The sequence below is a fragment of the Herpailurus yagouaroundi genome, unplaced genomic scaffold (assembly GCF_014898765.1).
Source record: "Herpailurus yagouaroundi ecotype Mexico unplaced genomic scaffold, PumYag 160, whole genome shotgun sequence".
Lineage (NCBI taxonomy): Eukaryota > Metazoa > Chordata > Mammalia > Carnivora > Felidae > Herpailurus > Herpailurus yagouaroundi.
Window position 1 is genome coordinate 3,441,908 of NW_024412401.1, and position 13,455 is coordinate 3,455,362.

Sequence of the window (13,455 nt, forward strand, 5' to 3'; positions counted from 1 at the left end):
CTGTTCTAGTTTTATTTTCCTCACTATAAATAATAAAGACCCATTGAAAAGCCATGAAATGTAAGCCACGCTATATGCCTTCCAGAAAAATATTTAAATCACAAAGCACGGGCATACCTACAGGATATGTGCAACACATGTTTTGAATGTGTTTGGTTTTTGCAGTACTGACTTTGAAGATCTTTCTATTGCTGAGACTTGCTTAAATTCTACACAAACACCTAAAAGAAAAGAGACGCAGTCAATCACTTAGGAATTCTCCCTGTGAGAAGCCACATAGCTGTATGCTGGGCATCATGTAGATAACCAGATGCAGGAGCCCACGAGAGAAATTTGGAAAGCTCTGGATGTGTAGGTGTTATGTAGACAAGAGTTGGGTCAGATCTTCACATTTTCACGATCCCTCCCTTCTCCTATTGCCATTGGGCAAAGCTCAATCTAAGGTCAGAAATGAAGTTTATGGACTCACTTTATGTGAGACCACATGGCAATCATTTCAAGTCAGTTAGCAAGAAGTGAGAATTCCTTAATTCCCTAGGTCATGGTTTCTCAACTTGGAGACCATTGACATTGGGACCAGATAGTAACTGAGGTTGTTCTGTGCATTGTACAATGGTTAGAATCATCCGTGACCTCTGCCTGCTAGATGCAGTCACATCGGCCCCTCCAATCAAAACTGTTTCCAGAAATTTCCAAATGTCCCTTAGGGGTAAATCATCCTCAGTTGAGAAACACTCCCCTCAGTGATTGTGGGGTACTTATCACAATAAGAAATTTGATATAACGTGGAAACTGAATTTGAATTTCCAACAACCACTACTGTGAGTGGAAGACATAGGATGGAACACTAGAGATTAAATCAGATTATAAGCCATGAGGCTTCTGGTCCCTCTACCGTGCACAACAGGATCTTGAAGTGCAGCATAAGACAGCTGTCTTGCTTTGTTGAGGTTCCCATCTCCATTCTTACGCCTCTTCTTTTGTTTTACTTTGGCACATACTTTAAATTTACATATTGCCTTGTTACATTTTACATACACATGTAAGCAGTGATATGGTTATAAATATCTTAACAATGGCCTCTCCAGAGGGAAGAGGGATGTGTGTGTGTGTGTGTGTGTGTGTGTAGTATAATACTGATTTAATGATGTGTAGGACATAATTTATAAGTAATAGTATTAGATAATAGTATTAGATATACTATACTTTTAACTATAGATCTCACATAGTTGATTCTCAAATAACATTTTTGTTGATTTTTCCCTAATTTTTGGTATGAAAAGCCATTTAGGCACCCAATTTATTTTTTTTTCAGATAGTTAGCATTTTATTTTATTTTTTTAATGTGAAATTCATTGTCAAATTGGTTTCCATGCAACACCCAGTGTTCATCCCAACAGGTGCCCTCCTCAATGCCCATCACCCACTTTCCCCTCCCTCCCACCCCCCATCAACCCTCAGTTTAAGAGACTCTTAAAAATTGAGATTAAACACCCAGTTTAAAGTCAATCCATCCCCAAAGTCTGGCATCTACGATCCCCCTTATCCTGACCAATTTTCCAAAGTAGTATCATACAGGCCATACTACCTAATTTATTTAGATATGAAGTATGTGCCTAAGTAAACAGAGGCCTCTGGTTCACTGATACAGTCCCAAGTCCCCTGGAGAATGACCAGAAAATAGTAAGTGCTCAACAGATATTTGTTAAGTTAAGGAAGGAATTTTTTTACCCACTGTTTCCCAGGCCAAGTTGACCACTGAAACCTTTTTTCTCCCCAGCCCTATTAACTGATGTTAAATCATAAAATTTGAAAAAAAAAAAAACCTAGGATAGATGATCCTCACATGTTCTTTCTGGCCCTTACTCTGGATTCTTTAGCTATTCTTATCTTTTATAAGAGTATTGAGAAAGATAGCGTTGATAAAAGAACATTCTATCATAAAGAATGATTGCTTAACACACGTCTACGGTATTTCTAAGGTATGTGCATGATTCTCAACATTTGGCAATGTCTGGAGACAGCTTTGATTGTCACAACTGGGAAGGGGGTGATGGTGGCGTTTAGTAGGTAGAGACCAAGGATGCTGTAAACATCCCACAATACACAGGACACCCTGTCTGCCTGCAGCTCTCCCCTAGTCCATGGCAAAGAATTATCTTACCCAAATTCTCGATAGTGTGGCAGTAAAGTAAAAATATATATATATTTTCTGATATCTTATTTTGCGGCTACTTGACTCATTTACATGAAGGAACAATGAACTGCAAGAACCACTTGGGATTAAAACCCCAGTTTGGGATCTGGGACATCAATCTAGGTTAACAAGAGTGTGGGAAAAAGGTACTTAGCTGCTCTATGCCTGCCTCAGTTTCCTCACTTCCCAAAGTAAATAATGATGAGTCTGTACTTCAAAGGGGTTAAATGAGCCTTAATGGATACTCATTAAGTATTTTGAGTTTCTCAGTGAAAGGTTTTACAGAAGCGAAAATTGTGAGTAAATTATTCTTACGACTAGCTCTTCATTTATAATCAAGTAGCATATGACTTAAGAAAACTGAAAGGTTAAAAAATAATTTTCCAAGTGTTCTAAGGCTTATCAATTCAAAGAGGATGCTATTAATCTCCATAATCTAATGCTATGAACACCTGTGTTTCTGATGCTGTCTTTCTCTCGTGGTAATGGGAAAACGGTGTTTATAGCCAGGAGGCAGGATAGTGAGTACCCTAAACCAGTGCTTCGGAGTCAGACACATCTTGCAACCACTTATTAGTGTGTGATTATGGTCAGTTACCCAGTCTCTCTAGGCCTCCATTTGTAATCCGTTTAAAAGGAGGAGAATGATACTCCTGTGAAATGATGAAAATTAAAATTCATTAGTATGTATAAAGCACCTGTACACAGTGGGTGCTTAATAAGTGCCATTTTTTTTCCCCTTCCCTTCCTCTGCGCGTTCTTAGATCTACCGGGAGACAAATACTTTAACTCCTGGCTTGCAGGTATAATGTGAAATCTTTACCTAGCACATAGTTTCAACCTCTTCCCCCGCAAGGTGTTTCATAAAAGTTGCTAAAACGTTGCAGGGTGCGCCTGTTAGAAATTCTTTTTCGGTTTGATCTCTTTGTCCTTTCTCTTTTGCAGCCAAGAATGAATAAGGGTAGCCAGAGGGAGGCGAAGAATCCGTCCTTGGAATCATGCAGCAGCTGGAGAAGCAGCCCAGAGTTATGCCGAACTTCAGCCTGGGTCAACTTTTCCTTTTAAGTTCACTGTTCTCCCCCCCCCCGGTGGGCACATGAAAGAGGTCAATGTAGAAGATGTGTTAAGAAACTGCCTCGGTCAAAAGTTGGCTGCACCTGTGGGCTGCAAGGGTGTTTTTGAGGAACAGAGCGAGACCTTGTTGGCTGAGCTTGGGAGCTCTGCAGACCATCCTGAGATTGGGGCAGGGCTAGAAGACAGGTATGACGTGTGAGTCGTGCCAAGGCACGAGCCAATGAGATGGGCACTCACTTTGAGGTCGTGAGGTCAGGGTTCACTTTCAGCTCTGCCCCTCATTCATTTAGCGACTTGTGGCCAATTACTTAAATGCGTGGAGCCTAATTTCCTTATCACCCTCAGAGGACTGTATTTTGCAGATTAAATTAGACAACATATGGGAAAGCACCTAGCACTGTGCCTGAAATTTAGGCACTTAGCCAAATCGAAATCTTTATGCAAATTTCCATGGGTTTTAGTGTTATGAAATAATTGCTATTTACGATAAAATGTCTCCCAATTGTATCCCATGCGAAATTTGTTCCGTGAGCTATTCTGGGGTGGGGTGGTGGTAGTTCTAGAGTCAAATCAAGTGGAGATATGCTGTATAATATTTCCCTGTCTCGGAGACTCCCACTCCATACAAGCATCTCCGCAATTCTAGGTTGTGATGCAGTTAAACAGCATACAAACTAGCTAGCCAGCTAGCCACAACTTGATCAAGACTTCCTAATGCCTTTTTTTAAATTGCATTTTCACCTTATTTTTTTTTAAGTTTGTTTATTTACTTATTTATTTTATTTATTTATTTAGAGCAAGCATTGTGCATGCCAGCAGGGGAGGGGCAGAGAGAGAGGGAGGGAAAGAATCCCAAGCAGGCTCCACTCTGTCAGTCCAGAGTCCTATGTGGGGCTCAATGCGGAGCTGATCCCAAAGACCATGAGATCGTGACCTGAGCTGAAACTGAGTCAGGCGCTTAACTGCCTGAGCCACCCAGGCGCCCCATCCTAACACCTTTTCTAATGGAATATCTAACGACCCTTCATTATTGATATTCTATAGATATGTTGTAATAGCAAAAAACTTACTAGCAGTCAAGATCCTGAACAATCCCACTGAACATGGGTCCTTCTTGGTTTTTGTAAAAGAGCCTCCTTTCTGCTCCAGATTGCACCAGTGGTCCCTTTAGCTTTATTACAGAAGGTTTTCACCCCCTCCAAATGCATGGAATATTAATCTATTAATCCTGTCTCAGCCAAACAAGAACACGAAATTACACAAGACTTAGCTTAGTCATTCATAAGCATATTGAGTGTTTACTTTGTGAATCATGATACTTCTTCAAACGATCAATCTCGTACTCATATGAATGAACAACAGCAATCACCACTGCAAGTCACATTTGTCAAGGACTTTAAAGATGCAAGATGCTCTCACATGCTTTATCTCATTTGTTTCTCTAAATAAATCGTGGTATTGGCCCTCATTTGACAGATGAGATAACTAAGGCTTGCACAATCACCTAGGTCAGTGGCATAGCCAAAGCTCAAGCCCTGTTGTTTTGTTCTTTGGCTCCAAGTGTGGTGCCTTATTGTTGGTTATCTATATTGTAATTCCCATTGGGTTGGACATGGACTGCACATTAATATTGATAGCTGTAATTTATTTTTTAAAAAAAGCTAAAATTTAAAGTCCTTAACGAGTAAGTATTACTTCCTTCTTGTTGCCTGGGTGGCCAATGACTAGAGAGAAAGAAGGAAGACAAATCTGCTGCTCCTTTCCCAATAGGCCAGTTTAGCAGACCTGTTAAGAGTGGGGAAGAAGTGGGGTGCCTGGGTGGCTCAGGCGGTTAAGCGTCTGACCTCGGCTCAGGTGATGATCTTGGGGTTCATGAGTTCAAGCCCCACATCAGGCTCTGTGCTGATAGCTCAGAGCCTAGAGCCTGCTTCCGATTCTGTGTCCCCTTCTCTCTGCCCCTCCCTTGCCTGCGTTCTGTCTTTCAAAAATGAATAAATGTTAAAGAAAAATTAAAGAGTGGGCCAGAAGTTCTTTAGTACAATGAAGGAAACCATGGACTCTAGAGCATCCTCCCTGGGTCTGAATCCCAGCTCCTTCACTAATTAGTTACATGAGCTTTGAAAAGTCACCTCCTATCAATGCGCTTTAGTTTTCACACCTATTGATTCTGGATTATGATGGTACCTAACTCCTAGGTGGTTGTGATGTTAAAATGAAGAATAAGAGAATAGAGCAGAAAACAACTGTATTGCAAATGCCTATAACATACATTGTACATGTAACTATGTTCTTGCAGGCTGCTTTGGAAAGACAGATAACTACTCGCAAAATTGTTTCTGACTGGAATAATATGCTTCTTGTTCCAAAAACATCTACTTCCAAATGAGGTGAGGGACAGCTATGCCATTCACAAATTATGAACATAAATTCGCAGTAATTTCTACCCTCCCCTACCACTCTAAAGAAAGCAATGTGATACGTGTCAAAAGCAAATCAAAATTACTTCTGGGTTCACCCTTGGTAGGCACATTTTATATCATCTTGTTCCACTGGTTCCCATCATTTCAAGCTGAAATAGAAATATCTTCAGCGAGGTACATGAAAACATATCACAGAAGCAGGAATCTATCTAAAATAGCCTCGATTAAGATTATAAATTCTTCTGTGATTCTCCTATGAATTTGAGAATTTTTTTTTTAATTTTTTTTTCAACGTTTTTGATTTATTTTGGGGACAGAGAGAGACAGAGCATGAACGGGGGAGGGGCAGAGAGAGAGGGAGACACAGAATCGGAAACAGGCTCCAGGCTCCGAGCCATCAGCCCAGAAGAGCCTGACGCGGGGCTCGAACTCACGGACCGTGAGATCGTGACCTGGCTGAAGTCGGACACTTAACCGACTGCGCCACCCAGGCGCCCCGAGAATTACTTTAAAACACAAATCATCTTCAAAAGCAATGTCCTTAGTAACCTTGAGGAATGAAAAGTGCACGTAGTTGAAACAATATCAATCTAGCACCACTTTGGGAGAAAAAAAATCGTCAGCCATGCTATGCTAACAGGTGGAGGAATAGGGGTCAGCATTCGGTCAACAGCAAGTCTGATCAATACTCCTGTTCTTTAGTCATACTATTAAAAAGCAGGCAGGGCGCTGGGGTGGCCTGAGTTCGAGCCCGGCTTCGAGCTGTATGCCAACAGCTCAGAGCCTGGAGCCTGCTTCGGATTCTGTGTCTCTCTCTGTCTCTGCCCCTCCCCCACCCCTCAAAAATAAACGTTAAAAAATAATAATAATAAATTTTTAAAAAGTGTGTGCTTTAAAAAATAAAGAAAATAAAAATAAAATAAAAAGCAAATATAGGAGCCCCTGGCTGACTCAGCCGGAAGAACGTGCGACTCTTGATCTCAGGGTCTTGAGTTTAAGCTCCATGTTGGGTGTATAGAGTACTTAAGTAAATAAATATTTTTTTTTAATTTTTTTTTCAACGTTTATTTATTTTTGGGACAGAGAGAGACAGAGCATGAACGGGGGAGGGGCAGAGAGAGAGGGAGACACAGAATCGGAAACAGGCTCCAGGCTCCGAGCCATCAGCCCAGAGCCCGACGCGGGGCTCGAACTCACGGACCGCGAGATCGTGACCTGGCTGAAGTCGGACGCTTAACCGACTGCACCACCCAGGCGCCCCTTTAAATAAAAGCAAATGTAATCAATTTATTAATGATTTTGGAACAGGGTTTTTTTTTGTTTTTGTTTTTTTTTTCATTTTCTTGAGAATTGGAAGACATTTGTCTGAAATTGCAATTAGGTAATATATTTTCTATAAGGATGGTAATGCCAAGGAATTGTTTCTTTCGGACAAGATCAGTTTAATGGGTGGTGGTCATCCATTTGAAGTTTATAACCTCATGATTATATTTTCATGTCAGGGCCCACGTTTTCCTTCTTCATGCCTATTTCCCAGCTTCTGCTACTGTGAACCTGGCATATAATAGCCACTCAATATAAATCTTGGAAAGTTGTAAATCCGGGCATGTGCTCTATATCAGGGCCATGCAGGTGGGACTCTGGGAATGAATTTTAAGGGAATGCGTTTTTCTAACAATGACTATAGAGACCTCTGCTGGCAACAATTGGAACTACAATCTAGGGTCAGAAAAAGTAAGAATGGGAACCAGAGAGGCGAATTTGTTTTCTTTCTCTGTCTATATTCTGACATAAAAAGCCCATAAGGGGGCTGTACCAGCTTATGACATGTAGTTTGATTAGATGGCAGCAAATACAGAAACTAGGATAAATAAGCGACTTTTCTAGAAGGTGACTGGGAAGAGTGTCAAAATTCAAAAGAAAAACACAGCACAAGGAGAATTGGACTATAATTAACCTTTCTGTGATTTTCTGCTAGCTGGTAAGCTATTCAAGGTCTACACTCAAGAGAAGTTTAGAACAGGGGCCCCATCAGAAATATTACAATAGTCATTCATCTTGTAATTGTGAGGATTTGTTACTCTGATGGTTGTACATTCTGTACGTTTCTAAGCGTCACTACTTGTCTATTTTCCCCTTTACGCTGTCTTCATCTTACCTGCGATAGGTTTATTAGCTTAAAGATGCAGTCACAAGTAATCATTTGGATTTTTCGTTTCTTTGGAAGGGAAGAGACGTTTTGCTAACACTTCCTGACTACCCCATTCTTCCTGCTGTAGGTATTTTAGAAGACTCTGGTTACTAACGCAGTCCTAGAGTGACCTCTTGCTGCACGATTTGTACATGAGCCTGCAAACTCAGTCCTGAATGTCAGTGAATTGCCAAGACAGAAACTTCTGTGTGTGTGTGTGTGTGTGTGTGTGTGTGTGTGTAGGTAGAAGTGTAAGCACTTACATGAGTCACATGAATGAGCCAGCACTATATAACTGAAATTTCTAATATTCTCATATTCTGTAAGACTACTGGCTTTCCTATTATCACCCATGAGAAAGAAAATTCTTTCTCCAAAATAAATTCTGTGGGCTTCTAAAATGGCCTGTCCATGGGGCGCCTGGGTGGCGCAGTCGGTTAAGCATCCGACTTCAGCCAGGTCACGATCTCGCGGTCCGTGAGTTCGAGCCCCGCGTCGGGCTCTGGGCTGATGGCTCGGAGCCTGGAGCCTGTTTCCGATTCTGTGTCTCCCTCTCTCTCTGCCCCTCCCCCGTTCATGCTCTGTCTCTCTCTGTCCCAAAAATAAATTAAAACGTTGAGAAAAAAAAAAATACTTTAAAAAAATAAATAAATAAAATGGCCTGTCCATTGATCTTCATATTTTGTTTGAAGAAGAATATTTCACATTCACAATCAGATACATTCTGGACATTATATACAGGACCACGGAACAAGCAAAATAATTTACATTTGAGGAGCAGCAGAGTTCCCTGTGGGGTCCATGATTTGAAATTCCAGGATATCTGAATTAACTTCCAAAGATGGGTTCAGGATGTAAAGAATGGTCTTACTGTTTAAGTCCTTTTGGATAAATTTCTCGCGGATAAATTCACCTATAAAAAAGAAATGAGTACATTTCACAGGGAGTCAAACAAAACGTTAAATAAAAGTTGATAAACTGTATGCCCATTTTAAGCACAGCCTTAAAAACAGCCCTAGTATACATGTTTAAAGAAATGAACATTACGGCAAGTATCTTAAAACTCATATGCAATAAAATTATATTAGGCTTTAAATTTTACTTTGGCTCAGAAATATTGTCTTAAAGAAAATACAAAAAATAGGGGCGAGTAGGAAGATACAGCAAGAAAATCTCAAATTCTGTGCCATTATTTTTAGTGACACATTTTGATCATTGTCTTCATGAAGCAAAATAATATACAATCCTGGAGAAACCATCCTACCCCCTCCCAATTTTATTTCTTTGTTTCGTGAACTGATATCATTTAGAACTCCCGATTAAAAAATATTACTCACAAATATGAATTTGGTCCTGACACTCTGTGTTCCTCTGACTATATTACAATCTGGCTGATATAAAGAATTATAAACAATAAACAGCTGCGTATCAGTACTTGGTTCTCCCACTCAAGATGAATTTAGGGAAGCTCAGCCTCAAACCCTCTTTAGCACCGATATTGATTTACAAACTGCATCTATCAGCAAGCCCTGGGGAGTGTTTACCAAATGGGCCGACACGTAATTAAATTACTCTCTCGCGTTGCCAGCTACTGGGTATTTTAAGATGAGCGATTACAAGGATCAAGGAAGGCAGTACCTGTTGTTGTGTCCTCCAGATGTCCATGTTGGGGGCCTCGTAGAATTTTAAAGATGATCAGATCGTCATCAGTGTCAGGGTCTGTTGCCTTCAACACATGGGAAGTGAGGTAAATCCCATAACAGCCATTTTTCAGGAGCCCCACTTGAGAAGGGGAGTGCAAGTGTGTGATATGGGGGGCTGTTTTGTCCAACTGGTCAACCTGGATAGTCAATAATTACATACGCTTTTAGACAAAGCTTTCTCATCTCCAAGCAACATAGGATCTTAATAGTCAACAATGATAATCTACCCCCAATTTCAGATGATTTATCCTCCTCATTTGTTCATTTCTGCTAAAGGCTGGCTTGTTCACAATATCCTCAGTAAATATCATAGTGCCTGGAGCAGAGGCTAACTTTCCGTTATAAACTTTGACTCAGCTTTGTGAATTGTCCATTGTCTGACTCTCCTATTAGGACATAAGCTCCCTGATGGCAGACGTTATGTCTCCACCCGTACCCGCACCCCCTGCATTCCCTGCACCTGGCACAGTGCCTGAACCATGACAGCAGCTCAAGGAATATTTGTTGACTGAATACATGAAAATTGACCCAAGAATTGTATTGCAAACGTAAAGTTAGCTCCACAGGAGGAATTTTGAATTTTCCCAGCGCTTGGTGATATACAGAAATAAAGTTATAAAGATGCACATAAGGATATGCATCACGAATGCACTGAACATTTTTGGGGGGCACATCTTTGTTCAAATGGCAAAAATGTGGTGTGAAAACTAGAAATACTTAGAAAAAAATGAAAGGTGATTGTTATTATTAATGTTTATTTATTTTTGAGAGAGACACACAGAGTGTGAGCAGGGGAGGGTCAGAGAGAGGGAGACACAGAATCCGAAGCAGGCTCCAGGCTCTGAGCTGTCAGCACAGAGCCCGACGCAGGGCTTGAACTCATGAACTGTGACACCGTGACCTGAGCCAAAGCCAGACGCTTCACTGACTGAGCCACGCAGGCACTCTGAAAGGTGCTTATTTATAGGCATTTGTGTATTTGTTCCACTGAGGATGAGAACCAGGCAACTGAACAGGTAGACTCCATTTGGGAAGATAGTGAAGGGGCAATGACCTACGAGTGAAAGAGGCGGATAGGTTCAAACACTGCAGGGGGCCTCCTTCAGGTATGGAATGAAGCTGGACCCTCTTGCAAACGACCGTTGTAGGTTAGGGAAGGAGCAAGTTCGAAGCAATTAGCACAGTTCACCACTGATACCAAACAACAGGTACAGGAACACGATCTCCTAGCCAGTGAATTATCGACTTCACTTACCCAAAAAGGATACTATTGTAAATCTTGGTTCACCCTAGCAAAGTAAAGAATAAATGCTGTGACAAGACTCTCTCTCTATTTTGTGTTCAGTATGATATAATTAAGCTATTATTCAGCTATTTTAAAAAACAGAGGTAGAAGGAACTGATAACAAGCAATTTCCACAACTTAGTGTCAACTGGTAAACAAACAAAAAGCCAGTAAGTTGCAGAATAAGAGATGACTGTAATACCATTTTTGTTCATGTATATGTTCATACAGACATAGACAAAATTCGGTAAGCATTTACTTGTACAAACCTGTTTTAAACATTTTTTTTAACGTTTATTTATTTTTGAGACAGAGAGAGACAGAGCATGAATGGGGGAGGGACAGAGAGAGACGGAGACACAGAATCGGAAGCAGGCTCCAGGCTCTGAGCCATCAGCCCAGAGCCCGACGCGGGGCTCGAACTCACGGACCGCGAGATCGTGACCTGAGCTGAAGTCGGACGCTTAACCGACTGAGCCACCCAGGCACCCCAAAACATTTTTTTTTAATTGGGTGGGGGAAATACCATGCTTCATGGTGTATTTCTACATGGAGTTTTGTAACAATCAAGTATCTTTTTTCCTCTCAGGTTGGCAAGGTTTTTTTTTTATTATTAACAAAAATAATCAGGGGCACCGGGGTAGCTCAGTTGGTTAAGCCTCCGACTTCAGCTCAGGTCGTGATGTCACAGTTTGTGGGTTTGAGCCCCAGGTCGGGCTCTGTGCTGGCACCTTCAGAGAGCTGGAGTCTGCTTCGGATTCTGTGTCTTTGTCTCTCTCTGCTCCTCCCCCGCTCGCACTCTGTCTCTGTCTCTCTCTGTCTCTCTCTCAAAAATAAATAAACATTAAACATTTTTCAAAAAATAATCGTACATCATGTTGGTAACTTGGGGAAACAGTCATTCTTGTATTTTGCGGGTAACGGTGCAAATTAGTGAAAATTTTCTGTAGAGAAATTTGGTATATGTATATATTAAAAATGTTTATATACTTTGATCCAAAACTTTCACTTTCTTATGTCCTGTAGAAATGATTAGATTTATACAAAAATGTGTGTACATATTCACTAAAATATAATTTTTAGTAGCAATTTTGAAATTCCACAAAATAGAAGTCCAACAGAAGATTTATAAACCATCTCTACCTGTCACTGAGTGCTAGTCAACCTTTAAAAATTATGTTTTTGAGAAAGATCTAATAACATTAGGAAATTTTTGTAACATAAGGAAGAGTGGAAACAGGCAATATGCTTGACAGGAAATACAGTATCCTTCAGAGAAAAAGTGCACAAGTGGGGGAGGGGCAGAGGGAGAGAGAAAGAGTCCTAAGCAGACTCCCCACTCAGCATGGAGCCTGATGCAGGGCTCCATCCCATGACCCTGGGATCATGACCTGAGCGGAAATCAAGAGTCAGACACTCAACTGACTGAGCCACCCAGGTGCCTCATAAAATTAGTTATCTTTGAGTGGTATGATTGTGAAGGATTTTTTTTTTTGTCCCTTTCTGCAGCTCATGAATTCTTTATAATAAACAGTTACTTTATAAACAAAAAAAGCAACAATTTCCAAAAGTTACAGTCGTTCCCTTCTCCTAAAAAGTGCGGACAACAACCTCAGAGTTATGCACTTGGGTGGGAGGTGAGCGGGTCAAATCATGATCATGGCCTTTTGGGGGGAGAAACTCCTATAACGAGGATGGCCAGTGGGAGGGACGGTCAATGGCAGACGAGGAAAAATAAAAATACTTGAAGCCATGTAAGAAATCCTCAACATTATAACCAGCTGAGTGTAGATATGGTTTTTTTTTTTAAATATATTTTCTGTAAAAACGGAAGTGTTACAAAAGGAATAAATGCCTGTTGTGATCATTTGTTTTAAAAAAATATATTCATATTTGGGGAGCCTGGGTGGCTCAGTTGGTCAAGCATCCGATTCTAGATTTTGGCTCAGGTCATGGTCTCACAGTTGTGAGTCTGAGCCCCACAATGGGCTCCACGTTGGCAGTGTGGAACCTGCTTGGTATTCTCTCTCCCTCTCTCTGTCCCCCCCACCTAGCTCTCTCTCTCTGTCTCTTTCAAAGTAAATAAATAAACTTAAAAAAATACACATTAATATTTAAGCTCTGGGGGGCACCTCAGAGATTCATTCAGTTGAGTGTCCAACTCTTGATTTTGGCTCAGATCATGATCTCACAGTAGGGAGATTGAGCCCTGCATCAGGCTTCAAGCTGAGTGGAGAACCTTCTTGGGATTCTCTCTCTCCTTCTGCCCCTCTCCCCAACTCACACTTTCTCTCTCAAATAAAAAAAAAAGTAATCTCTGGTTACATGGTCCCCTATTGTGTATTGGGTCCTACTTGCCCTAATCTCATTAAACTTCTGGTTTCTTCAAAAACAGGTCTTCTGGCTTAGCATACCAGAAGTATTTTAAAATATTGGAGCCCAAGACATTTTTTTTTAAAGAAAAGAAGGCTATATCCTTTGATAACTTGTCTTGGATTCACTAAAAATCATCTCAGACACGCATAAACCACAGAAAACAGCAACGCTGGTCCTTTCCCACTCACTGCCGGGTGTGTCCCCATTTA

The 13,455-nt window shown here is 40.9% G+C and overlaps 1 protein-coding gene across 15 annotated transcripts in view; it reads right to left on the reverse strand.

Annotated features, from left to right (window-relative positions):
• FREM1 (FRAS1 related extracellular matrix 1) overlaps positions 1–13,455 on the reverse strand; it is a 185,816-nt gene that overhangs the window by 17,215 nt on the left and 155,146 nt on the right. For 12 of the 15 annotated variants that reach the window (XM_040481288.1, XM_040481274.1, XM_040481277.1 and 9 more), the window contains 2 exons: positions 9,521–9,722; positions 8,651–8,795 (listed from right to left, as the gene is read on the reverse strand). In XM_040481288.1, the coding sequence (XP_040337222.1) occupies positions 8,651–8,795; positions 9,521–9,722 (347 nt within the window). Of the gene's footprint in view, positions 1–156; positions 222–8,650; positions 8,796–9,520; positions 9,723–13,455 lie in introns of those variants that run through there. The other 3 variants (XM_040481280.1, XM_040481281.1, XM_040481282.1) reach the window with 3 other exon arrangements.